At 47.8% G+C, this 27,485-nt stretch overlaps 2 protein-coding genes across 4 annotated transcripts in view; both read right to left on the minus strand.

Moving 5' to 3' along the window:
• Positions 1–407: 407 nt before the first annotated feature.
• soat2 (sterol O-acyltransferase 2) lies at positions 408–9,223 on the minus strand. The gene is made up of 16 exons (XM_029149667.3): positions 8,258–9,223; positions 7,126–7,262; positions 6,886–6,944; positions 6,674–6,807; positions 6,535–6,588; positions 6,286–6,393; positions 5,497–5,779; positions 4,733–4,808; positions 4,063–4,147; positions 3,897–3,942; positions 3,592–3,721; positions 3,289–3,386; positions 2,949–3,047; positions 2,723–2,858; positions 2,289–2,434; positions 408–1,287 (listed from the first exon to the last, which is right to left on the minus strand). Exons 2-16 carry the CDS (start codon positions 7,202–7,204, stop codon positions 1,231–1,233), a joined length of 1,590 nt encoding a protein of 529 aa, XP_029005500.1. The 5' UTR covers positions 7,205–7,262; positions 8,258–9,223; the 3' UTR covers positions 408–1,230.
• A 143-nt stretch (positions 9,224–9,366) lies between these two features.
• kif5ab (kinesin family member 5A, b) overlaps positions 9,367–27,485 on the minus strand; it is a 41,687-nt gene continuing 23,568 nt past the window's right edge. For 2 of the 3 annotated variants that reach the window (XM_055508686.1, XM_055508687.1), the window contains 17 exons: positions 27,223–27,291; positions 26,289–26,495; positions 23,359–23,505; positions 22,819–23,007; positions 22,226–22,343; positions 20,992–21,056; positions 19,682–19,791; positions 18,536–18,637; positions 17,986–18,046; positions 17,838–17,909; positions 17,661–17,765; positions 16,573–16,789; positions 15,357–15,639; positions 14,950–15,014; positions 13,846–14,032; positions 13,399–13,481; positions 9,367–12,489 (listed from right to left, as the gene is read on the minus strand). In XM_055508686.1, the coding sequence (XP_055364661.1) occupies positions 13,412–13,481; positions 13,846–14,032; positions 14,950–15,014; positions 15,357–15,639; positions 16,573–16,789; positions 17,661–17,765; positions 17,838–17,909; positions 17,986–18,046; positions 18,536–18,637; positions 19,682–19,791; positions 20,992–21,056; positions 22,226–22,343; positions 22,819–23,007; positions 23,359–23,505; positions 26,289–26,495; positions 27,223–27,291 (2,067 nt within the window). In that variant the 3' untranslated portion in view covers positions 9,367–12,489; positions 13,399–13,411. The remainder of the gene's footprint in view (positions 12,490–13,398; positions 13,482–13,845; positions 14,033–14,949; positions 15,015–15,356; positions 15,640–16,572; positions 16,790–17,660; positions 17,766–17,837; positions 17,910–17,985; positions 18,047–18,535; positions 18,638–19,681; positions 19,792–20,991; positions 21,057–22,225; positions 22,344–22,818; positions 23,008–23,358; positions 23,506–26,288; positions 26,496–27,222; positions 27,292–27,485) is intronic. The other variant, XM_029149663.3, reaches the window with a different exon arrangement.

The following is a 27,485-nucleotide window of genomic DNA, read 5'->3' on the forward strand; positions in this document are numbered from 1 at the left end:
AATAATCTGCCTGAAAAAGTGTCAAAGCGAGCATATTTTCCATCTTCACAGGATGAAAAACCAAACGTTTTCTGTGGCGGCTGCACTTTCAGAGTCAGAAGCAGCCAGGCGAGGGTTTGTCTTTCAGCCCAAGTGAACTCTGAGACCCTCAACAGCAGTAGGTGGTAACTAATAAGATCTGAGCTTGCTTGACAGTCTAAAGCCTTTGTGATGCTGATTGTCATTTAGTTCAAAAACACTTGCAAAGGTAAATTGGAGCTGCAACAATTAATATTTTAAAAAAGTCCACCAAATGAAAGAGCTTGCTCTTAGTGACGGCTGGTTAATTGTTTCCCTCTTTCTGCTCACTGGTTTTATCATCTCTTTTCTCTGCTCCCTATAACCTTGCAGACCAGTGTTTTAATTGTCTCCAGCTACAACAGACAAGGTTGGTGAGTGAATATAAGCCTCTTTGAAGCCTCGTATTCCTCTTAGAGTCCTTTATAATTATGGTTTCATTACATGGATTCCTCACTTGACAGCAAGCACCTTTTGTTTATGCTCCATCAATTCATTCAGCAAAGATGAAACGCTGAAATGAAGGCTCGCTCTGCGCTCTTGGTATTATGGTATATCAGTTTACAGAACATTACATCACTAATCCTCTTCTTCCTGTATGACTTCAGAGGGACATGGCAGCTAGACAAGCAGAAGCTTTGTGGCAAAATGATAAGACGCTCCACAGCGGTTGCTTTGCATACCTGCTCCCCAGCCAATCCCTGGCCTCCCACAAGCCGCCAAGGCTGGAACAAGCATGGGGCAGGCTGCAGGCCAGGCGTTCTGAGTGAAACGTTTGTACATCTCAAGTACAATAGAGTAAAGCATTTATATTAGGCATATTTAATAATTTTTATATTTTTATTACTTAATAAATATCTTTTTTAACAATGTGCTAAAAGGCAATTAGCTTAATTTAGCTTAGCAAAGACACTAAGCACATCCAGACTCACACAGTTAGCGTTTTTATAGTGATTTATATAGTGAATACACAAAAAAAAACATTTTCTCAAAACCTAATAAACAATATTTTACACTATCAGTATAAAAAGGGTTGATACATCAAACATACAGTATGAATCACACCTGAATAAGGATATACAAGACTGAAGGGTCTGAAGGCTTCATATATTCACATCTATCCAGTCGTCTACATTTAGTCCGTGCTGATTTTCTCCAAGGAGCAAGGCAGTTTTACCCCTTGTAACTGCAGGACCACGACCGAGGCGTCACCAGCTCCCAGAAACTATTCTGTTAACAGAGCGAAACAAGAGGGTTTTACATTGTCACGTTTCTCTTCATCCTTCTGGTAATTTCTATCTCTAATACTTAATATCTATATATTTCACATCCTCATATTATCATGTAATCCCATTTTACAGAATTGATATTTTTAGACAGCAGTTATCTGTGTTAAGCCTCTGTGAATGTGAACGACGCTGCAGCTGGAAGACGCCTTTGCTGGAGACAGAGATGCTGTGGCGACAGTTAAGTACATCTGTGGCCATCTGTCCTGAAAATCCTTCACATCTGTGACTTCATCAAACGTGCGTGGTTGGAAAGGAGGCTTTGCAAGTTGTTAAATACGTCATATATAAGTTGTTAAATACGTATATGTCAGGGTTTAAAAGTGTCTTACACAAAGACAGGTTGTGCACGTGTTTGCAGTTTTGTATATTTGTCGCCTGAGTGTTAACAAGAACGAGGTTACTCACATTCATCAGGTTCCTGACGTCTGTGTGACGTCAAACCAAAGGTTTAATCTACCAACTCCAATATTTAGTCTCACACTGACTAATAATGCGTTTAAGGTTTAAATCTAGTCTCAAAGAGACTTTGGCTCTGAGATTATTAACTTCCCAGCCTGCTCTCCTTCTTTAGAGATCAAGGTAATATTTTGATAATGATGTCATTCTCACAAATAGCTTCACCAGTCAGTTGCAGCCTTTAAGTCATTTCGTACACTATAAAATGTCTCTTAAGGAGAATGAACAGTTGGTTAAATGCATTCAACTAAATAAGGGTCACAAATCTGACTCAGATAAGTTTTATCGACTTTACTTCAGACATTATCCCTGTTTTGCCGCAGTTGTAGTGAAGAGAAGTAAACTTTAATGGAACCTGAGAACGCATTAAAAGCTTTTTAAAAGACGGCTGCTGTCGGACTCATAGCCCCCAGAAAAAAGAGAGAGAGTCCTCTGCAGTTACAGAGGTACCGTACCAGCAGGCGTGTACTTGTACACATACTGTACCTCTGTCCGTGGGCAGTGTATCTGCGCGTACCACTCCTGGCAGTACAGACACACCAGGACGCCCTGGCCCAGGAAGAGGCAGGTCCACATGATGATGTTGAACACGGGGCTCTGGCGCTTGTCGTTCATGGTGAAATTGAAGACCACTGAGGGGGGACGACACGGGGTCAGTGGGACACAGCAGGGGAGAAACGATGCTGTCAATGACTATGGCTTAATGAGTGAGAACAAAATGTGGAAAATAACGAGTCAGTCTCTGAAAACGCCTACCTCTGAATGTAGAGAGACACATTTACATCTTTTAACAGAAAAAGTCAACTCAAGAAGAGTCTTCGAACTTTGTTAGTTACATAATTTTCCACCAGGCACTAATGTTTCTGAATGAAGACGATCTGATTGTGGACAGTTCACTGGATAATAAGCTCGTCCCTCACCTCCGAAGACGGCGAAGAGGAAGAACATGACCGGGTAGAAGAAGCCAAAGCCGATGGCCAAGGCGTATTCATGGACGACGGCGGAGACGAGGAAAACGCAGAGCGTGGCAGCTGTCCGGAATCTCCTTTGCGACAGCTGCAGGGATCGGTCACAGAGAAGAGGAAGATCTGACTACGCTGCAGTGTGAGACGTCTGACTTGTTGACTGAACTGATGCTTTGCTCACCCAGAGGAAGTCTCTGTAGCCGTAATAATACAGCCAGTCATGAACCACCACATTCCAGGTACGATAATAGTTGGCGAAGGACGTAGAGTTCCACCAATCCTGCAGAAGCAGCACAAGATGGCAACACTGCGTTATTGAACAAGTTATCAATATCTAATGGATTTAGATGCTTTGCATTTGTCGTCAGGCTCCAGAAGAGGCCTTTGATTTTAATCAGCTGAATTTAGCGACAGGAAGGTTTCACTGTTCGGAGGGCATCAAACCCGCCTGCTGCAATTCCACTTGTTCTCACCGTCTGGTACAACAAGTGTTGTTCTGCCACAGAACGTCAAGTACACACCTTGTAGAACATTCTGTCAGCAAAACGCAGCAACTCCCCGAAGAGGTTGAGCCAGCAGTGCAGGAAGGCGAAGAAGGCCAGCAGCAGCAGCATAATACCTGAGACAGGGAGATAAGGCATCAGGAACTGTTGCATTCTGGGAATTGCTCCCAGCTGGCTCATAAGAAGATCAGGCTCTTATATCAGCACTTACTCAAAATCGATACGCTTAAAGACTCTTTCATTACCTGTGTGCGACGGCACAACAGCATATTTATTTTATCTTATCGCTGATTTGAATAGGTTGCGGTTGATGGGAAGCACCTGGTAGTATGGACTGAAACACGGCCAGAACCAGAGTCCGCTTGCTGAAAGGCTGTTTGTTCTCGGGCCTGAAGATGGGCATGCAAAGACGCACCAGGATGAAGTATCCGTAAAACAGGCAGCCCAGAATCTAGAAATACACAGATTTTATGTTACATGTATCAACACAAAAGGAAAACACAAATTACAGCTTTAAGATATTTGACTGAGAATATAAACGCCTCCTCCTCTGTGTCTTATAACCATGTTTTGATCTCAATGCCTATGTACAGAAGGTCTAAATGGAGATCAGAGCTTAATCTCACCATGCCAAGAGTGACACCAACATAATTCCATCTTATGCGGGAGTTTCTGTAACGAAAAGGTAGAAAAAAGAAGCACGACGTGACGCTTAATGTCCCCAGCTGTCACGAGGAACAGGGGGGGATTATTACAGTAGCTGGAAATATTGAATAAGCCATCAGGACCTACCGCGGGTACGATTCCCTGTAGATGAGAGTGGGACAGAAGAGGAAGTACAGGTAGCTGGAAAACGTCGGGAGCCTGTGACTTTCTCCTGAAACGCAAAGACAAATCAGAGTGAGACCGTTGAGCTTCCAACGTGTGTCACTGATTTATCTTCTGTTCCTGCGCTTCCTGATCTTTTCCTCATTGCGTGGCATTAAACCAGCCATTAACATTTCCACGCGTCGAAGCCAGAGCTTGTTTTATTGTAGTCCGCTAACTAATGACTGTCTTTAAAATCAAATGACATTGTGCTCCCAAGATCGTTACGCCATTAAGTCAAAGTGTCTGCGTTAAAGCCTGCAATTCCGTCCCCCAATTATTTGCTGTATTTCATTTTAGATGAGATCTTTTTTCTAATTTAAAACATTGCAGGAGGAAGGAATGTTCACCTGGAGCCATTTCACATTCATTCCTATTAATTTAATGGCCACACATGACGGGACACTTAACTTTATTTCCCACTAACAAACTCTAACAATGTGAGGCTGCTTAAACTTTGGGAGATTTATTCTAAGTGGCTTTATTCACTCTTCGTTTTAGACATAAATCTGTAGCTGGTGACCTGCTGAGCTTTGTTTTAGTCATTTATCTGTGGCTCGTGGTGCCAAGGTGAGTGATGAACCCCACACCGTACCTTCCTTTGGTGTATTCCGCATAATAACAGGAACTGTTTCTCTAATAAACGAGTAGCTCTTCATCAGGAAGCGAATCTGAGGAGAATAAAAGTGTCAGCTATTCATTTATCGTGATTGCAGCATTGACATAGTGCCTGAAATCAGAGGCCCTTGTTTTCCTTTAGGCACGTTAGGCAAATGTCAGATTTCATTTGACGTTGAGCAAAACTGCTTGGAATCACAGAAGAGCGAGAGGCGAGAGGTACAACAGGGAACCGCTTTCATCATTTCTACTGTATGTCAAAGTGGACTTTTACAGACCTTGAATTGATTGGATCCCAGACAAATGAGGATGCGAGCTAAGTTTCCCAAAAGCATCTGAGCAGAGGGATTATCTCACCCCATCAAACAGCTAAAATCATCTCAGCTCCAAGGCACTTTGGGGAAACTGCAGCTGGTGTAGCAGCGAGGATGAGGAGGTATTAAGAGTGGGGCTTTGAAGTGGGAGCACTGGGTCTTCTGTCTCTTTTGGTGCCTTTCCAGTTGGAAGGCTCCCGCCTCTGGCCAGCAGGCTTTTCTTATCGCTGTGCTGCCGATGATGGCAGTGAAGAGATGCCTTTCGAAAGCGAATCACCAAACACGATGCTACGTCTACAGTGGAGGCTGCTTCTAGCGCGGGATGGATTTGTATGGATTTCCTGGCTTTTCATGCTCAGATATTCACATATTTGAACACGTTCAGGTCGCTAAGACACATTCCGTGCGTCAGACGGTTCACACCCACCTGTTCCATGACCACAATGAACCGCGACGCCGGCGGCAGCTGGTGTTGTACGGCCACGTAGATCGGGAAGAGTCCCAGCACGCAGGCCTGCGCGGCCGACAGAGCCAGGCCCGTGCCCGCAGACAGCCCCAGCCTGGAGGGCACCGAGTGGTACAAGGAGCCCCACAGGAGCAGGGCGAGGTAGGGGACGAGCAGCGTGTAGCAGAACATCACGGTCCAGGCCCAGACCACCGTCCCCACCCTCCCAAAGGCGTAGAAGAGCAGGTCAAACTCCAGGACCAGCCTGGGATTCCACAGGAAGTCAGAAGGTTCAAATAACCAATCAGTCATTCAATTATTGTTTAACTTGTTAACTTGATGCCGCTTGCTTTAATAATGCATTTGCATATTGCATCATGTCATCAGATGCGCTGAAAGGAAAATGCATCCAGAATGCATTCAACTGAAATCAATGGTAACTGAGAGCAGATGTATTGAATATTTGATTTGGTGCTGAGCCGGCTGCTGGCGCTTGTTTCGACGCGAGGCGTGCGAATTAAACTCACAACCGTGTCTGCAAACAGCAAAGCGGATCATTACCGCGCGGCCCGAAGCAGCAGCGGCAGCAGCCGCCGCTCCGGGGGAATTGATCGTAGCGCGTCCTGCTGCAGCGCGGCCGCGAGAGAAGGGGGTTGTTAAAGGTCTCAGCGCACAGAAAGCAGGTTTCCAGTGTGGGAAGGATGGTTAGACACATACACACACACACACACACACACACACGCACACGCACACACACACACACACACTGACCTGCCCTGGTCGATGTAGTCCACAGCCAGCGTGCTCAGGAAGAAGATGAGCAGAACGGCTAAGAACATGTGGTAGATGGTCCGGATGTGGCTGATCTCAAACAGTTCGCTGAAAAACAATATAATATACAATATAATCACATTTGTATTTGTGTTCGTTTGAGTGCAAAGCAGACAGTAGTTTTAGCTACTGTGCCCTGGGTGAGAATGGAGGCACTGAAGTTACTGATGTCCGTTTTTTCATACTCACTCCAGCAGTGAAGCTCTGGCCACGAACACTTTGCCGTCATCCATCCTCTGAGCTCTGACACAAAGACGGGGTTACAGTCAGTGACTGCTGAGCGCCCTCCATCCACCCACAGGCACCACTCAGCGCGCGTCCTCCTCACCTGGAGGCCGGCTTGCCTGCGCTCCCTCCGTTCAGCCGAACGCCGGCGTACGACTGCATGGACTCCGCTACAGCCTCGTCAAACATGTCGCCCAGCTGATTCTGGACCTGCTCCATGAGTCTTAACTTCACCTTCTGGATGAAAACGCAAGCTTTTAGGCTACGGACGCTCACTAGACCAGTTTGACATCCCACTTTTTGCGCATACAGTACCTGCGTGTGTTTACGCCACTGCCTCAGCCTTTCCTCCTGCACGTCCTCATGGCCCCCGGCTGCAGAACGAGGAGCACAGTCTCAGCGTGACACTGAACTTATTTTACATCTTCCTTATATAAGATAATTACTGCAAATCTAAGAATGGGAGGTAATTTCATCCTAAAATATTTTGATGCGCAGAAAATTTGTGTTTGTAAAATAAGTCAAACTTGAATTCTGTGTGTAGCTGCTTCGTACCGTGACTGGAGACAGCATCAGTCTGAGGGGTCTTGACGTTTCGATGCCAAAGTGTGTTAGGTGGATCTGCGGTTGTCATGGTTACAAGGATTGGGACTCAGTCGGACGGTCCTGTTTGAATCACAGTTGCACCTTTCCTAAGAATAAATGACAGAAATGATGGAATCAAGGCTGTATTATCTCTCCTGAACTCCCAACTTGACTTAACTAAGAGAAAGTGGGATTAGTTGGTTGTGATCTTAGGTAAATACATACATCATCACTTTGTACAGAAATCCTTTGCTAGCCTGGTCTATGACACGACTGAATAACCATAAAAGCTTGTGTGATTAAATGGTCTGTGGGCAGTGCAGCAACAGGTCTGAGTGTGAAGTCGAGGATCTTCAGTGATAAATTGAGATTAAATCAGGTCACGGGCCGGTTGCTGGTACATTGCCTCATGCTAACAGGAATTAATATTCCCGGTGAGCTCCAGTGCAGAGAGGCTGGACTCACACCCGCCTGGTGTTCAACTGTGGTTGCCTCCGTGTGGATGAGGCTGAATGTAAACACATGCGGAAGCTGATGTGCCTGCAGCCACGGAGCCTCACAGGCCACTGAGAGGACGGATGGACGGACGGACGGACGGCGGTGGAGACGGTGCGCCGGTAAAGACACTGCTGTCCTAATCCAGCTGCTCGTGTGGAGAGATCACACTGATGCGATGCTAAAGCGAGCGTTTTTAAACAGAATTGGCAGAATTATGCCTGTGCCATGTTCCTTTAGTGTTTAAAGCATCATATACAATATTAGCAGCATAAATGAAGGAAGCAGTCAGTAAACATTTTTGCTTTTTGTTGAGTGGTTTATTATTTATCAGAGGAACTAAATCAATATTATATTAACATATCTTCAGCAAACTGTAGATGATTAAATCACTTTCCCTCACAAGACACATGGTGAGAGAGTTAGATTAAAGAAGACAAAAATTGTCTACATCTTATTAGAATTACTTATTATATTATTATTATTATAGATATTATTTCTGTTTTTGTTATTTCTGTTGCTCTATTGTTTTAAACCTGTATAGAATAGTTTGTAACAGAACCTACACAGCACGCGATGATGAAGCCAGGCAGGCGTTTGTACTCACTGTGTTCCAGCGCAGGGATCGGTCAGCGGTGCAGGACGGAGCGACGCTGGTTCACCTGCAGTCCTGTCGCTTAAGTGTGTGTGGCTGCGTCTGTGTCACAGTTCATGTGATCGCTGTCCTCTCCTTTTCTCAGCCGCTGTTTTGCACTTTGCCCCTTTGGCTCTGGGCCCTGAGGTCGTCCGCTGCGTGAGGTCATCCAGCGGAAGCGTGGAGTTTGTCCTGAAGCCTCGTTCATTTACGGAGTAGTTACTGTTATCACACAATGCAGTCATGCTTTTATTAAAGCGTTCATGTGCCTTCTACCTGCGTTGGTTAATGTGGGCCAAAGGTTGCAGCGTTTGACAAAGCAGGATGATGTAATGAAACATGGTTCACAAATGCAGGGAGGGAACATAGGTTTTGTCCAGTAATTCTAAAGTTAGAAATTATTCAACAGTACAATTTATGTATAGATTGTGAAAATAATTTATTATGTATTAAAAATCGTGTGTGAAAACCTCCTATTGGGACAGTTTTTGTTGAGACGCATCTGAAAAGCTCAGCTGAATGATTTCAGGCTGGCGACAGGCTGCAAATAGCAAAGTTCACATTTCAAGGTGAGTCGAAGTCAGACAGTGACACATTGTGTTTCATGGACACGTCCAAGTGATGCGGTCAATCAAAACTTCACTTGTTTTCAGTGAAAGGCTCCAAACGAACTGACTGCGTTGTGCAATCACATCCTTTCCTCTCCTGGTTTAGAGTGGACAACGGCTGTGAAGCTCAAACTGAAAATGTCTCGTCACAAACTGTCTAACAGTATGTTGATTATACATTAGTTCAGTGTAAGTCATGCTGATTCTCTGTTAACCTACATTATGGTAGCGTTCAGAGCACGGAGGCCTATGTGGCCTTGGTTTGTCCACCCATTGATTTGTTTTGGATGCATTCACTGCCTCGTTGTTGAGTAATGTTTTTTTCTTCTTTACACAATAATTTGAGCACTAATATGAACAAAGGGCAGAAACTACTTTGATCAGTCTGCGACTAATACGCTGTGTGGACTAATTGACCGTACTCACTTTCATAATGGTGTTAAAGCCAAACGACGATGAGCAATAATGATGAAATGAACTTTTCTTGCACTTCTTTATTGAAATGAATTGAATTGAAATGAACAGTACCGTTTCTCAGCAGCTACAGAAGAGAGTACTGCATGCACTACATCACACACTAGAAACAAATACACAATTGTACAAACAATTTTCCCCCATCTTTCTTTTTTAACCACAGAGTCATTTTTGCATATTTTGGCTATTTGACCTCCCAGAATAGTTTCAGGTACAATTACAAATTAGACAAATGGAACAATTAGACACATCATTTAGAAAATAACTCAGTCATTCAAACATTTACATCTCCGTATACAACCACAGTGCATGTCAGGAGAACATCTATTTACATGTCACAACAGAAAAGAGGTCTTTCACATTCAACACGTGGTTTCGACAGGTTATCAAAACACAGCTCCAGTGATAACGTGGAGGTCTCTGAAGTTCAGCGGCCTTTCTTTTACGGTTTAGAGACAGTCAAACTGAACAGCTGCTGCATTGGACACTTACACAATTGTTAAAAGAAACAATAACAAATGGATCATCAGTTTATAATAAGCTGCAACACAGTGACAAAACATGGTGGTGGTCATTTAGCAAATAACAAAATCTAAGCTACTGAATTAAAGCCTGCACCAGCTTTGCTGTGATAAAAACAAATGCAGATACAAAACAAAGTTATTTGGTGTTTAGTGAATTACTGGTAAAGAGGAATGTTTTAAGTCTGATGTTAAAATATTAGAAATGTTCCAACCTTGAGTAGTTAAAACAAATTCACATCTGGCATTTAATTTACTATAGGTTAATCACAAATTTGCATGGTCTTGCATATGCAGAGGAACATATACTGACCTGTGTACTATCTGTTACATCTGTCTGTCAGATACAGAACTGATTTGTTTAAATGAGATAATGCTCAATATAGAGTTTTACTTCTTCCCCTAAATCTACACGCTGTATTGAATGCCATACAAACATACCAAGCCTTGGTCCCTCCACTGTCACCCTTGACTCTTTCATCCTGACTGGCTGATCAGGAGGTCAACATGGAGAGGCGGCGTGGAGCGACTGACATCAATGTCCCGGACAGTCACTCAATCAACTTATCTGCTGAGATAACTCGGGCTGCACCCAACTTAAATCTGTAGCTCGGGGTCAAAGGACGGACGGCTCATTGGCTGACGAGGTGCTTCTGTATCTGCGTGCGCTAAGACGGAGCTGCATCAGGTCCTGATAACCTACAGTAAACCTGGGTTCACCAGGTTAAACTCCATCGAGTTTAGAGGCTACTATAGAGCAAGAACCGCTGCGTGAGTGCACGGTCAGAGCTTTGGCTTCAGTCGGGAGCTCGTTCATGAACACACTTCAGTTTTAAATGATTTCATTCAGTGACGGAATGAGCAACGAACACTGACATTCAGCAGCATAAGACACACATGACACATTTAACCATGGAAACATGCTTCACACTCAGCAGCTGCTACACAGTAAATAAATATCTAATGAAAACCCATCTTAACTACAGCAAAGGATGAGTAATATATATTTATTTAACTTGAATTTGCAGTATAAAAATAGTTGCTACACACTTCTTTTTTACTCTGCCATGCTCTTGGATGACAACAATGACGGCCCAGCTCACATATGATCGTCCTCTTAGGGATCATTTACAGGTTTAAAGTCTTTTACCAAAACGTAGTCAACATTCACAAGTTCGCCTCTAGTTTGTGTGCAGAAGAAGGTGCTTGTCAGACAACATGGTGCGACCCAAAAGGCAAGACATGCTGCTGCAGCTGCAGTTAACCACTGAATATTTGATCGTTCTATTTCAGACAGCGGTTCCCACTTCCTCATTGGGTAAATTCGGTTCAGCTTTGTCCTGTGCTTCATACCAGAACAAACCGAGGCATCGAGAACCATTCACCATTTACATTATATGCAGATGACATGGAAATATGGGATGTAGGTGTCTGAAATATACAACACCCTGCAAAGGTACCAAAGTACAAAACATTCCCATCATGTGCTCATTCAGGGTCTACATACTGTAAATGTATATGTGTAGTCACCTTTTCCACCTTTTTTGTTATCAGGAAATAGGTTGAGATGAGACAAATCCTAATCAGGGCTTGGCCAGTGTTTTGCATTTTAGTTGGTCTGTTCATTGTGAGTTGCTTTACCTGCCTACGTGGCAACAGTGGCCCGAATGTGAGCAATAATCAGCTGCACTGTTACCATGACTACATATGCCTTTCTAAAATTTCATACTGCAATTACAGGATGTGATGGACAGAAGTGATCCATTCATCTGCAGTGCGTTTCAAAGCTCACTTTAAAAGGTAAAGTGCAGGTTTCATGTTTGTGGGAACATTTGCATCTTCGGTAGAAACAGACTCGGTCATGGAAAGTGGAAGAACAGAGAGCCTGCGCATTGATCACTTCCCCAGTAGAGCAGTCCTTGATCATTTGGACTGAAATGGATTATCACTTCTCACAGCTCATCAACATACAGCACCAGCTGGAATTAAAGGCAGCTGGTGTGAGATCCTCACAGAACATGCATCCACTGTCTGTCTGATAATTGCATTCTGACGTCATATTCATATCCTCTATAATAAGAAACAGATGGAAGTATTGCTGTTTACATTTCCAGTTATACACTCTCAGCCTGTCACATAGCTTAGGTTAAAGATGGGAAATAAGTGGCCAGAAAAACAAACCAGAGGAAGAACAAAGAAGGGGAAGTAGAAACATGAAGCGATTCATCAAATGGTCAGTGATTCTGTCAGTGAGCCCAACAGCGCAAACTAGTGGTTACCTGCAGTACTGCACACATTCTTCAGCACCTCTCCATTTTTGGTCCCTTTTAGTGTTTCAGAGTGATGGGAAAGTGGCCGCAGCAGCAAATTAGAGGTAAGCTGCCGGACGAGGCGTCAGATCTACAGTGCTCGTCAAACTGACACCAACACGTCAGAGCAAGAGGACGGAGGGAGGACGGAAGAGGAGCAAGCAGGGGGAACAGAAGGACACGGGATGGGGGTCTGGTCACAGCAGGTGAGGGAGGAGGAGCGGGGGAGGTCTGGGGGGACGGTGCTCGACTGCATGCAGATTTACAGAGGAAGCCTCGGAAAGAGCGTCAGCCTGCGGAGAGGGAGACAGAAAACAACAGTCAGAGCGAGACATGAGAGAGCACTCAGCGACTCGTCCTCTTAGTTCTGGTGTCTTGGTTGACAGTTGTGTTTGGGAGCGGCGTGCAGCAACTCTGGGGCCAGATTTAGACTGCACCAGATGCAAGTTCACAGCTTGACAGATAAACCTCTCCTATTATGGGAAATTCTTACCCGCAATAGAACTCGATTCTGATTTTAATCAGTTCTTTTACCTATTTCTTGTGTAAATTTCAAAAACAAATGCATCCAACCAATTTCCCTCAACTCTCTCTTTCTCTCGCTCCGGTTTATCCCGAAGCAACATTTTGTTTTTATAAATTTGTATAACTAGGATTTATAGGGTAATTAACAAATGATGTGCGACAGATGCTGTTTGTGGTGCGAAGGGAGCACACAGGAGCCCCTGAAGGCATCACGCACCACGCTGCCTTAAGGCTGAGCGTCCGGTTCCATCACACCGTCCTCCAGGTCCACGGCCCTGTTTGTTTGTCTGCCATCTCTGCTCAGGCCCCATCGGTCGCGAGGCATGTTTTCAATTTGTGCTTCTCAGAGTGGCTCCCATGGCGAAATTAAAGCATGTTTGCCAAGACTCGTCACGTGTGTGGTGTCACTGGAAGCTACGGTGTTTCCAATAAACATGCATGAATATTAAACTTACGATGTAACTTTAATTGAGGAGCATCAGACTGTGTGACATGAATATTTTAAATCTGTGCTCTGGATCATAATATTTAATGCAACTCTTATTTATTATAAATAGAATGGCAATTATAAATGGATGAAGAGGAGCTGTTAATATATCTTTTTGGATCCGTTTCAACATTTGTATTTACGTACATGTGAACAGATCTTATTCCACAGTCTCTGGGTCGCTTCTCACCTGGTCAGGACTATTAGCTGGCTGATGCCTCTGCACGCAGGCAGTAGAGCTTCGCTGGGTCCTGATTGTCACAGACGTCAGTTCTGGACACAGAATTCACATTCAGACACACGCTAGCCAGCGCGGCGGCGGCGGCGGCAGTAGCGGTGACAGCAACAAGGGGGCAGCGATGCAGCAGGAAGAGACAGCAGCGAGGGAAAAAATCAGCCGCGTTCTAGTAATTGGGCTTCACACGCGAGGGGGGATCAGTGCGTGAATGGTGAATGCAGCGGGGGCCGTACAGCGCGCTCCGTGCCCAAAACACAGCAGAGCTATTAAGTTAATCACCTCTGGCTTCGGGAGTAATTCACAGCTAATCTATTCCAGGAGCTTTAATCACTCATCAGTTTAAAAAGCCACATCAACAACACACACAGCGGGTGCTCAGACACGGTGCTGCAGCCTTACCTGTTGTCATTGATATCGGTGGTGTTACCTGTGGGCAGAGAAAGGTGCATGAGGAGGCAGGCAGGTGCAGGTGTGAAGGGCGAGGCGGTGGAAGCGGTGGATTTGTCACGGACGCGGGTGTAAAGTAAAGCCGGCGGAGACGCAGAAGGAGCAGCGTCCTCGAGGCCTCGCCGGTGTGATACTGTACCTGGACAGGTGAGGCCACACAACCACTGGACTGTGTTACACATATACAGAAGGTCAGTGCAGATGCAGCGATGGTGAACTGGGTGTTTACTGCAAGTTGCAAAAGCTCAGGACACGGACATTCTCAGAGGCTCCACGGGCCCAGCTTTTCCTGCCTCCTGTGGTCACGTGTGCAAGCAGGTCTGTCCTTAAACCCCCCTAAAGAGGCTGATACGGCCCTGATTGATTCCTAATCTGGCGCCAGGATCGAGCTTAAGAAGCGTGATTGATCTGTAATCTATACAGGCTCGTCACGATGGAAAACGCTTTCATTTTTCTTTAACTCAGCTTTACATTGATGGGCTTCTGAACCAGTAGGTTTTTGATTATTTAAACAGACGACTATCAGTATATTCCTGCCCGAGGCGTGAGACGGTCCCAAACAGCGCCACAGGAAGCCGCCGGCTTTAATTGATACCTCTGGAGAGCTGGACAGTTGTGCTGTTGTGACGGGACGCTACAGCTGTCATCGCGGGCCGACGCGGCCACTCAGCCCGTCCGCTCCGCTGTTTGTCTGGCTGAGTAATGACGCCGCAGGTCTAATCTGTCTCCTCCAGAGGCCGTTGCTGAGAGGCACAGGCGCACGCTCACCGACACCATGCGAAAAATGAATAGGAGACCTTGTGGTGTGTTTGTGAAGAGAGTCGCCATATATTGTTTGAATACAGGCTGTCTGAAGCTCACTGGCTGTTGACTTGTATTAAATTCCTTCCCCTCATTCACCTGTGGCTCAGATTTACACGTAATGCAACTTTTCCATCAAACGCAGATGAAGGAATCACAGTCGTCACATCATCATATCGCTGCATAATGGAAATAAAACCTAATTCACTCCTGCTTTCTCAGAATCCCAACAGACTTCATCCCAGTGGCGCTCACCATTTTCTGAATCGAGCATCTCGTCTGTGGTGTCGGACCCTTGGTTTGTTGGTTCAGCCGAAAGCCTGCAAGCAGAACCAGACGATTATGTCAGCGAAGAGAAGAGAAATGACAGTAAAAGATGAAGCAAAACAGAAGAGGACCAAAAAATAATGGGCAGAGATGAATCTGTCAAAAAGAGTGAGAGACCAAGGTTTGACAGCTGGCGTTTCCTTTTGGAGTGAGAGAGTGGAGGAGCTGCAATATTCTCACATTATAATCAAGGACGTTGGATTTAGGGGAACGCATGTAAAAGGCTAACTCACATTAGCATAACTACTATTTCCACAGTCAGAGTGTGAAATCGTTGAGAAGATGAGTTACACGAGTTACAAAGCTGTGTGACGTGGAACTTCCTGTTTACTCACGTGTTGTTCTCTACGTCGGTGTCGTGTGCGCCGTTCTGGTTGGAGTCGGCCTCCGTCGGGATGCGCTTCCGGCTCCCGGGTTCTGCGGGCGCTGCGGGTTCTGCGGGTTCTGCGGGCGCTGCGGGTTCTGCGGGCGCTGCGGGCGCTGCGGGCGCCGCCCCCTGGCTGTTGCTGTTGTGGAAGGCGGCTTTGCAGAGGGCAGCCGCGTGCTCGCCGTAGCCGCGGATGAAGAGGGGGCTGGTGGGAGAGCAGGCCGGGTAGTGGCCCGGACGCACGGGCTTGGCTGGAGGAGACAACACACCACTCATCCACTGACGCCTCCATGCGTCCGCCAACGACACAAACGCGCTATTCGTTCTGCGCCAGAGAGGTCGCGCAGTCTGCGGTGGCACAGAATAATACAATTATACTGGGAATCCAAAACCTATTCATTATTCCACAAATGATTCCCAATTGATTTTTATAATCCTCACGAAGATTATCCTCTCAAATCAATAACTCATTTTGAATGTGAATTTAGAACGTAAACAGCTTCAGTAGAACCGGTGATGGAGCGAGCTGGTAATTAAAACGGATAACGCCGCTCGTCTAATCAATTGTAGGATCATTGTCTAATCCGCGTGCACACAATTAGTGTTTCATAACTCCACGCCTCACTTCACCCGAACCGGACTGCGTGACCGGTGCGCGTGCATGTGCGTGAAAGACACAACGGTTTGTAAAATGAGCGGAGGAAAACTCCGAATGACAGAGACTCGCACAGCGGAGGCACGAGACAGGTGGTCGCTTCGCTCCCGGAAGATTTACAGACGCGTTCATGTGCGCGTCCGTCACCGCCATCTTTAAATTCTCCACGTCGCCCCCCGTAAACCGCATCATTCCATCTCACGGATGGCTTCATTCATTGCACGGCTCCTATCATACGTGTGCTGAGATTTGAACGTCATGTACTTGGATGGTATTATTCAGATGACTGCAGAGATAATTAGACTGACAAAGGGGGGCGCGGAGTCGCATTTACATGCATTAGCATTAATACATTTGGGTGAAATTTGGAAGGAATATTAAGATGCTCCAGTTGATCAATTCTCAGTCATGGCTCATTGTTTCGCGAGATGCATAAATATGAGAAGTGCTTTTGTTGTCTCTTTGACTGCGGTGACGCGTGCAGCCGTGCGGTGCGGTGCGGTGCGGGGCGGGGCGGGGCTCAGGTCACCTATCTGAGCCGCGTGCGGCCGGCGGAACGGGTGGCGCGCCCTCATCACGTCTTTGATCCGCTCCACCTCCTGCTGGTAGCGGTGGCGGTCCTTCATGGCCCCCTCCTTGGCCTCCTTCAGCGCCCCCTCCAGCGCCTTGACCCGCTCGGCCGTGGAGCGCAGGCGCTTCTCCAGCTTCGGCAGCTCGCAGCGGAGGTCCGCGTTGTCGCGCACCAGCTGTGGCGCAGACAGCGGGGGAAAGGGTGTCAGCGTCACGTGAACGCATCCTCCTCGCAGTTCATTCAGCAGAAGAAACGTGCCGAGGTTTGGCTTCAAGCTAATTAGATACAGCAACACAAACACTGAACAGCTGTTGAAGCTTCAATCACAACCTTCAACGCTACAGTGTTTAATAGTGACTTATTTGATTGGAGATAATTGATTCGCTAATTTTAAACCGGGGCACACGGCACGTTGCCTGTGGGGGTAGAGCAAACATGAACAATCCAATGAGCGAGCACCTTAAACGCGGAGCTGCGACGTGATCACGCAAACTAATCCGGTCCCCGCAGAGACGGCGAGGACGGGACCCGTGGGTTTGTCTGGCAACATTATCACCCACAGAGGATTCACGAACACAGCGGATCCACCTGAGGCGCCGCGGGAGCTGCCACTTTATTGTTCGGTGGCGAGTTTATTTTCATAGATTAAGCTAAATGTTTTCCCGCAGGACGCCAGCGACGCTGCGAGAGAAATCGCACGTGGCGCGTGCAGCCGGACGCACGGGCGGACGGACGGACGGACGCGAGGACCGCGCGGACCCGGCGCTGCGTCCGCCGCCCGCCTCCCGAAGCCCCGTCAGTCTCCACGGGGAGCGTCCTGATTTATGAGCGCGACTTTCCTCCTCTATTCCCTCAGCATCAGCAGGTGGTGGATGGGAAGGAGTCTCCCAGCAGCCGCTTTAGGATTGGTTTTCTGCCTAAAGAAGTGCTGCAGTGCTGCAGCCTGCGCCGATCCGCCGCGCGGGCGCTCGCTGCACCGCGGATGCGCGCGGTCGAGGCCGCGTGATTTGCCGTCATTTAAACGCGTGCACAGCTCAATGCATCACCTGCTTGTGAACCTTGGTGAGCTGGTCCAGGTTGTTCTCCAGAAAGGAAATCTTCTGCTTCTGGGTGATGTATCCTCCGGTGTCGTCAGGCTCCATCTCCGCGCTCTGTCAACGAAAACAGCGGAGCTCGTGCATCAGCGGCGCGGCGCAGGTAGAGTCACGTGCACGCCGACTTACTTTTCTAACTCGAGTCGTGAGGTCCTGAACAAAGAGCTTCCGGAGGTTGTGCAGCGTGTGGAGCTCACGAGCCTGTGGCACAAAGACAAAACGCCGTTCAGTGGATCCGCGGCCTCTGAGGGAAACGGGTGAAGTGGCGGTCACTTACAACCGTCTCCTCCAGTCCCTTGAGGTCCTGCTTTGACTGCTCGTGCCGCTCGTGGAGAAAGCTGCACACACACACACACACACACACACACACACACACACACACACACACACACACACACACACACACACACCCACACACACACACACACACACACACACACACAGTGGAACATTTTGAATGAACTCCTCTTCGTGCACATTATCACCTGAGTCTCAGGATGACTCATGAATAAAGTACTGCGTGAAGGCTGCCCCACTCATGGACCGCTACCCATCTGCCATCTGATGCAACATGCTGCAAAGGTCAGCGCAGGAAGAGGCCTATTAACAGCCAGCCGCTATAGTGATAGGGCAGACACAGAGGAAAACAGTGCGTCCTGCTAATTCCAGCCACAACCTGTGGCTGACACACACGCTGCTGAGGATGAGGACAAGGAACAAACAAAAGGAAGACAAACAGGACGGCGTGAATCCAGAGGCAGCTCGCCCCACGCCCCCATATGGCCCAGTGTTTGAACGCGCGCCAGGCCCGTGCGGCCGCCACTCACGTCAGCTCCTCCAGCTGCCGGCTCCGGTGTCGCTCCTGAATCCTGAGACGCTGGTGTTGGTCACGCAGCTGCTCCAGCTCCAGATGCTGCTTCTGGTTACAGCTGCAAAGGTAGAAGAACCCGCTCACTCTGGGATCTGGACGTCTACTGCATGCAGTGACAACAAAGTCAACGGGCTCCAAGTCGTAAAGTGTGTTTGTGCTCCCGATCTGTGGGGTGGAGGTCTTCCATAGCAAGACTACAGTAGTATTATTAGTACTGATCGTTTACTCTGGTCTGTTGGTGTCATTGTTAAGTATTGGTTGTAATTCTTTCATATATAAATTTAGGATATCACCCCCCAGCTCTGAAAAAAACACCTATATGTGTGAATCATAATCAAACCACAACGTCTGCTAGAGTCACACACTAGACGTGTGAAGACCCCCCCCTCCTCTTCCAAGTCCTTTCTACCTCACTGACGCCCATCCATCCATCTGTTTTCAAGCTGCTTACTTAAATCAGGGACAAGCGGAGCAGCTGCCCAAACGTCTTTTGCTTCACAAATCCTCCACGGAGGCTCCCTGTGACCGGCTCCTCCCCGTCAGCCGGGAACTGCACCTCCTGGAGGATGTTTTCCCCTTCAGTCTCCTCCCTGACGGTCACGGCCGGAGCCGCGCGTCTTCAAACGAGACATCTGAAAGGGCCGTTCTCCCGCCTGCCTCCTGCTGAGGTTCAGCAGCAGCTCCACTCTTAAGTCCTCCCACAGTGCAGCTCCCGCACCCACAGATATTGATTTTAAGCAGCCCTTCTTGCGGCTAAAGCAGGGATTATTCTGCTCTGAGAACTCAAATACTGAGGCCATGTATTCCCAATTTTAGCATTTTCACACTGTGTCTGACTGTGGAGTAGAAGCCCAGGTTTTGGCTCAGGGGCAGACTGAGGTGTCTGCGTCTGTGTCTGCGTCTGTGTCTGCGTCTGCGTCTGCGTCTGCGTCTCTGCACACATGCTTGTCCTGCGTTAAACAATCCCTTCATTTATGATTGTTACACTGATGCACCCACATCTCTGATTTACCACCAAAGCTCCACTGAACGTGGGAACGTCCCACAGCTCCAAGAGCTGAAATGTATTGGAGAAAGCCAAGAATGATCACATTGCACTGACTCAGTTAAGTCGTCGATGATCCTCTGCTTCTCATTGATCTCGTCTCGGAGGCGGCCGAGCTGTTTGCTGTGCGCCTCACGGTGCCAGTCCATCTGCTGCTCCAGAGCCCTCTGAGGGATCAGACAAGGAGAGGGGACGGGACATATGCATGAATGTATGCACCGTAAGAGAGAGGGCGACGCACACACACACATGCACGCACGCACACGCACACACACACACACACAGTAACAACACACACACACACACACACACACACACACACATGCACGCACGCACACACACACACACACAGTAACAACACATGCACGCACGCACGCACGCACACACACACAGTAACAACACACACACATGCACGCACGCACGCACACACACACACACACACAGTAACAACACACACATGCACGCACGCACACAGGCACACACACACAGTAACAACACACACACACACGCACACACACACACACACACACACACACACACACACACACACACACACACACACAGTAACAACACACACAGGCACGCACGCACGAACACACACACACACACACACACATTAACAACACACACACACGCACGCACACACACACACACACACACACACACTGCTGCCAGTGAAAATGAAGTGAACTAACGAGCTAATGAAACTGGAGCAGATACAACAACAACACACACACACACACACACACACACACACACACACACACACACACACACACACACACATACACACACACACACACACACACACACACACACACACACAAATACGAGCAGATAATACCGAAACGCAACCAATGGTGCCGCTGCATCTGGAGGGTTTGTGTTTATTTTAAACGCTTCCCTGATCCAAACCGCTCTGACGAGCATAGTCACACCGTGTTGTGCAGCTACATCGGTACAGACGCTTCCATGCGAACGTTCGCTGGGTGTTGGCCATTAAAGGGACGGTGCTTCTGAAGTGCTGAACAGATGATTGTGTACTTTGGCACATCTGTTCCGACAGTGGCAGCGAAAGCGACTAAGCTGATTCATGGCAGCTAAACCTGGCACTTCCACTAGTAACAGGTTGTAATGGTACTGGTCTCATCTCCAGTTTCACTAAGACAACAGCTCGTCTCAAGATTATGTAAATAGATTTAACAGCTAGTGAAAATGAAACTTGTTCTCTGTTTGTTAGTTACAGTTTCCTCCCATGTTGCACCACAGACACAGATCTGTGGATGCATGTGCACCGTACTGTACATCCAGCCTGCAGTGTGATAAAGGTCATTATACTAATCAGCTCCCGCCGTCGTCATGGTTACCTTTATATTGCAGGAATCCTGGACGGAGGGGTGATTCTGCCTCCCGCTCACGTGTGACACGTTCTCTGAAACGCACAACAATGCATTTGGAGACACTGATAAACCACGATGAGACAAGACAAGACTGAGAGAGCGAAGCGATAAGAGGAAGACAGACAGGAAGTAAACGTGCGTGTATCAAAGCGGTGGCCTGACTCTCACAGCGCCACGGCAGCAGCGCCTGATGTTGACGACGAGGTCGGCCCGGGGCACAATAACATCTATTACTCCCAATAACAGCTCTAGTGTCGCACCGTTCTGATCCGCCATTGATCCGCCGCCGCCGCCGCTGCCGTCGTCTGATGATGTAATTACCGACATCTCCCTGTGTCATCAACACGACCTGCAGCACTTTGCAGTTATCTACTCCTGAAATGATTCAAGCGGCGCCCGGCTCGAGCGCGGAGAGAGGCCAGAATTGATTCACCTGCCCCTTGAATTCGCAGGCGTGCCCGGTTCTGTCAGGCTCCCTGAAAGAAGGAGCCACGTTGCCTGTGGCCTGATTTGTGAAGTGTGTCAGTGTCCTGGGCTCCGGAATCCAGACGAATTTAAAGCGTACCATTACTCTGCCTGGGTTTGGGAGCCAGAGCTGTTCATCAGCATTTGGCCTGTGTTTCTTGACAGAAGGGCTCCAGGCACAGGTTAAAAACGTCCACCGAGGTCAATAAAATACTTTTAACTGGAGCCTCCTTCCAGAATCAGGTTTATGAAGCTGATTTCATGTCTTTTTATGTTTCCGCTTTTACGGGCGCCGTCACAATGCGAACCCTAAGGTCAACGCCTCGTGGAAAGATTTACAAAGCAGAGCAGAAACGTTGGGCAAAGTGCTTGGTTACTGCTGGGCCGTGTTCACGTGGACGTGCTCCTGAGGCCTGATCCATCGACCACACTGTGCATTTGCTCCTGTTTCACCTCCAGTCTGACCCACAGTTGCTTCTGGCTCAGTATTTGAGTCACGGAGGTAAAATGCCTCGACCTCAGGCTGACTTTTATTACAAATACAGTGCTTGATGTTTTATATATACTGTGCCACACAGATCCTCGAACCTCAGGTTAGGATAGACTGAAACATTTTCACCAGCCAAAATATTACACTGTTACAGAACCTCTTGGTTTTGAATGCAAATCATAGTTTTTAGTGTTTTAGTTAATGAGGTTTGCATTTCTATCACCATGAGAATAGGCGTCACGCTACCTTGAGCCCGAAGCTTGGCCACCTCCTCGCTCAGAGAGTCGTAGCGCTCCTCCAGCTGCCGCTTCTTCAGCTCCACGTCCTGCGTGTAGCCCGTCAGCGAGCGGATCTTGGCCTCGTGCTGAAACGCGCAGACAGGAGCGATGAGCCGAGCGCCTCAGCCCGGGAGGCCGCTCAACACCACCGCCGAGCGGATGTAGCTCCCATTGAATATTCATGATGCGGAGTCATTTAAATACTAAGCATAGTAAATTCTACGCCACGAGGGCTTCAGGCGATCACATCACCGCACAGAATACAAAGCACGCGGTCCCATAAGAGTCAGGACAGCGTGCACACACAAAGCCTCCGATGCAGAAATCTCTTATTTCCCATGTAGTCGACGGCTTGAGCACACTTTACATTAATTAGGACGGCGCTTAGGCATTTAAGGTGATAATTAACGTTCACCACTGGCAGATTTCACCGTCTACAGTTTTTTTGTCTGTATCAAACTGAAAAGTCCCTCAGGAGTAGAAGGCTCCGTTCCTCATAGAAGGCGTGTGCAGACGCTACCGGCTGCCCCACATCTCGCATGCGCCGCTCTGCTGCCGTACCTGCGAAACGAGGAGCTGACAGGAGGACAGCTCCCGGCCCGTCTCCTCCATCTTGCGGTGACACTCCGTCTGGAGGCTCTCCAGGTGGCGGCAGCGCTTCACCATGCTCTTCACCTCCGACTTTATCTTGCTGATGTGGAGCCGCGCCACGGTGAACTCCTCCTCCACGGCCCCCGTCATCTCCGCGGGCTGGAGCAAAGCGAGGCGCAGACGACGTTATGGGACGTAAACGCGCATCCGTTAGGCTTACAGCGTCATTGACCAGATGCTGTGATTAAACGGCTTTGAAATGGACTGTGGAGGATGGAAAACGCGCGTCAAGAGCAATCTAAAGATTACAGATGACAGCGGGGATGCCTGAGATGTGGCGTGGGCTGTAATAAATACTCCACACGCAGACTATATTGTATCGTGTCCATCCCTCCACAGCCATTACTATAAACACAAACACTGCCATGTTGTAACCACTCATCGGGATTTATAGACGTCCACAGAAACACTGATAATCGTCCCCTCATGTCTCGAATTTTGAATATTCACCAGCTTGATGTCCTTGTTTCCAACGATGGTGCTGAACTCGCTCAGGTCCCTCATGAGCCCATTGAGGATGTCTGCAATGCGTTTCCTCTGGTGGCTGCTGACCTCCTGGATGCGGGACAGCTCGGCCTCCAGACCCAGGAGGTGAGCCTGGGAGAGGAGGGACGTGAGCAGGAGTTACAATGAGCAGAGGCGTGGGTCATTTAGGCTCAAAGAGCACAGAGACACTTTAACCCACGGCCTTGTTTTCCTTACAGCAGAACACGTCTTTAAGTACAGATCAATGAACTGCTGAGAGATGAGAGTCAATGACGCCAGCACTGGATGAAAGGATCTGAGGGACGGGACAGAATGATGGAGCTGTTCTTTGTCCTGCAGCCAGCTTCCAAATAAAGGTGTTAGTCCAATAGCTCGAACACAATGCAACCATTTAGGATCAATCGAAACTACACATCTGATGAAAGACAGCGAAAGAAGGAGCAGTTGCAGAGTTTCTACCTTGTGTGTGTGTGTTTCTACCTCTGCAAATCCTTTGACCTCGTACGATTGCGCCTGAATTTTTCAACATGATTGACATGAACAGCTGGTGAACGAGACTAAGGAGATGGGTGAGGTAGAATAAATCACACGCATCTGAGTGGAAACGTGGTCGTACTGGAAATACTGACAGAGCTGAGATAAGTGAGCTGCATAATATGGAGGCAGAAGAGAGAGATGAGGATGAGGAGGAGGAGGAGGAGGAAGAGGAGGAGGCAGAATAAACAGCCAGGGCATGAATCATGATGATGTGTGGCGTCATAGTATGTATTATTTATATATAATCATATAAGGGTGTCTGCAAAAGTCTGTGTGTATTTTTTCAATATAGTTTTAATACAAAATCAGCCTCAAAAAAACTTGTATAAGATTGTATTTTACCATAACATTTCACATCATTGCCACCTCTCTTTAAATCCAGCACCTTCTCCACCTCCTTTTTTACACTGAAGGCCCTCGATCACTTTCCAGGTCACTTGTCAAGTCAAAACATTAAGTGAATATAAATATCACTAAATAATTAATGATTTCGATCTGCTCATGAATAATTAAAAGAACAGCAGCAGGGAAACTTAATAAATAGTTAGTTTATTTAAATAGAGATTTATGAAGAGGGGCTGAATGGCTGCGTGATGAATGGAGTTAATCACACTGATGGAAGGAGGCTTAAGTGGACAAACGGATGAAGGAAGGCGTTTAAAGGAGCAGGTGAGCGGCCGTGACAGTGAGTGATGTCACGGCCTCGGGCAGAAAAAGACAGAGGGAAAATGAGTTCGGTGGAGACTGACGAAGTGACTCCGCTGCTTTATTTTTCTAGGTCAATGACTCCATAGTTCTATACGGGGAGGGGGGGGGGTGTTGAACTGCAACACAGCTGAAACGGCACAGGCACAAAGTGGAGAACAGGTCCTAAAGAGCCGCGAAAGGGGCCGACTCCGCTGTAAAACGGGCCCAGAGGTCCCGGCGCGGTTCTGCTGGGCTCCACCAGGCGGAGGCAGGTCCGTGCCGAGTGAGACGACGGAGGGGAGGACGTGGCTAAACGCTGGGCTCACACTCACCCTGTCGGCGCCTCGCGTCAATTCCTGCAAGCGGCTCCTGAGGGCGAGAGGCCGGGGAGGACGCGCGCCGCATGAAATATTGACGCGGTTTAAGGAGGTGAATAATGGTCCACTCAGTCCACTGAGCCAGTCACAATAACTTTATTAGGCCCCAACCTGCTCTCTGTTCTGTTCCACTCAGTCGTTCTTGTCTAAAAGTATTTCTCACCAACTGTTCTGTACGTAGTAACACGCTTCGCTAATAAACTCAACCCACATCTTCTGACCCTTGGAAATCTCCCAATCTTGATGTTTGATGTCCTACAAGAGTCGAAGGGAGACTCAGGGAGAGCAGACACCTGATTTCCCTCTGCTTAATTAGCCCTGTCTCCCACAGCCATTGGTTTCAGTCCAGTAATTAGCCTCGCTGATATACTGTACAGTATTTACCAGCTCGGCTCAGTCAGTTGTTGGATTGTCCACTATATGCTAAGCAGCTCTGCCCTGTGTCGTCCCTTTGTCCTGTGCTTTTCTTTGCTCTGCTGATGTTATCCATCACTTTTTTCCAGCCTTGAGTTATTTTCCTCTCTTTTAGTTTATTATAATACACCATTTCACGCTGCCTGCTTCCCTGCCTGTGGTGTCTGCTCTGGGCTCCATCCCTTGTTTCCATGGAAAACTGACAGCAGTCTTTCTAGAGTAGAACAGATTTAGTCCAGCACTAATTGAAAATGAAGCTCAGCACTTCTGAAAACGCACTAGGTCATAAACAGTCCTGTTAACGGCTGGACGGCTCCTCAAAACACTTGAACATGACTGGCTTTACATAAACTGTGCCATATTTAATCTATCAGCACCGCCGCCGTTCGCCATGAAAATGGGAGTTTGCCTCGAATCTTGACCTCAATCAAGAAACGTCTTTTGCGGCCGCACTCGTCATCATCTGCTCTGGTTCGCCTGCGGTCACGGTCACGTGTCGTCTGAACTATGAACTGGCCGGTTGAGGTTCGAGGAACTCAGTGAGCTGCTCACACCACCTCACATCGTTACTTTGCCTGTATTCGGCGCTTCGACAAACGGAGCGAATCAAAACATTTTTCCATCTTTTTTTATATTTACTACATACGATGTTTACTATATACCTTGCTTTTCCTTCCGTGCAGCTTTCTAATTTGACTCATTAGCATCATCTAAGTGCATTTAGTGGAGCATTTTCCATCAGTGGACTCATTAGCCTAAGATCAGGCTCTAGTCCAGTGCAGCACAAACACCCTGTCTCCACCTACTCCCCCTTTTCTCCATTTCTAGCCCTACTATGTATTCACATTTGTGGCATCAGACATTGAATAAGCGACGCACCATTTTCTTTGAGAGCTCCCCAGCCAGGAGCTTGTTCTGCACGCTCTTCTCCTCCACCTCCAGGCTCTTTTGGTCGTAGTTCACAGCCAGCTCCTCCAGGGCCTGGAGCACCTCCTTCACCTCCGCCTTGGCGGACTCGTTCTCCCTCTGCAGCCGGCCGAGCTCCGCCTGCACCTTCTCGCTGTCTCCTCTGGACGATGCTAGAAGCTGAAGGAGCAGAGATTCATTCAGATCGGGAACGCTGACTAAGAAGAATCTGGTTTATAATGAAGCAAGAAAGAGGATTGTGCAAAAGCAGCCTCTTCATTATTCACAATTCAGAGCTGGGTTTTAATAAACCATGGTCGTGAGGTTTATCCTGTTCTCTTGGTGGTGAGAGACGAGCTTGTTTACAAGCAGCGTTACAAAAGAAAGATGTTTTTTTAAGCAAAACAGACATTGAATATTCATCCTAGTGCCGGTGGCACTAAAAGCTAGCGCTACGTTGACATCACTGCAGTTGATGCATCTACGCCGCTGCCGTCCGGTCTGTCTCGTTTCGCTAAATGCACGTCATTAGGTGCAGATGCTGCTCATGTCGTGGCGCCAGCGCGTTCGCTGCTGTTTGGCCAAATGGATGGAGATCCGCGAAACTGCCCACGAGCCTTGGCCTAGTTACCATGGAGTCCGTTCAACCCGATACAACATTCATGCCGAAATTTCTTTCATCAATTACCATTTGTTCGCCGTCAACTCAGCTGACAACAGGTTTAAAGCGTGGAGCTGCACAGGATTTTCTTCTCCTTCGTCTGGAGGCCTGGATAAACGCAGCTCTCGCGGCTGACTTCTGTTCAAAGTCTGACTCTGATTGCCCCCGTTTGCGCCGCCTGCGTGCAGCACACTGTGGACCGTTTATCCCAACCCACGAAAAGATGAGAGACCCGCGGTCCTTTACCTCCTCCTGGTCGAGCATCTGCTTCTTCAGCTTCTCCACCATCTGGCTCTGGTGGTTGATCTCGTCATCCTTCCAATGGAGAGACACGTCAGAATATGCACTGCACGTCAACAATGTTCTATAGGTGGATATTTGCTGTGTGTTAAATCTATTTTAGTTGCTTGTTAACCGTGAGCGACTCCATAAATTAACCTGTATGCGGAATCTCACACCTGTACATCACACATGCACGTGTGAAAACTGTAGAAGCAACATGGTCTGTT

This window comes from Betta splendens, chromosome 5 (assembly GCF_900634795.4).
Source record: "Betta splendens chromosome 5, fBetSpl5.4, whole genome shotgun sequence".
Classification (NCBI taxonomy): domain Eukaryota; kingdom Metazoa; phylum Chordata; class Actinopteri; order Anabantiformes; family Osphronemidae; genus Betta; species Betta splendens.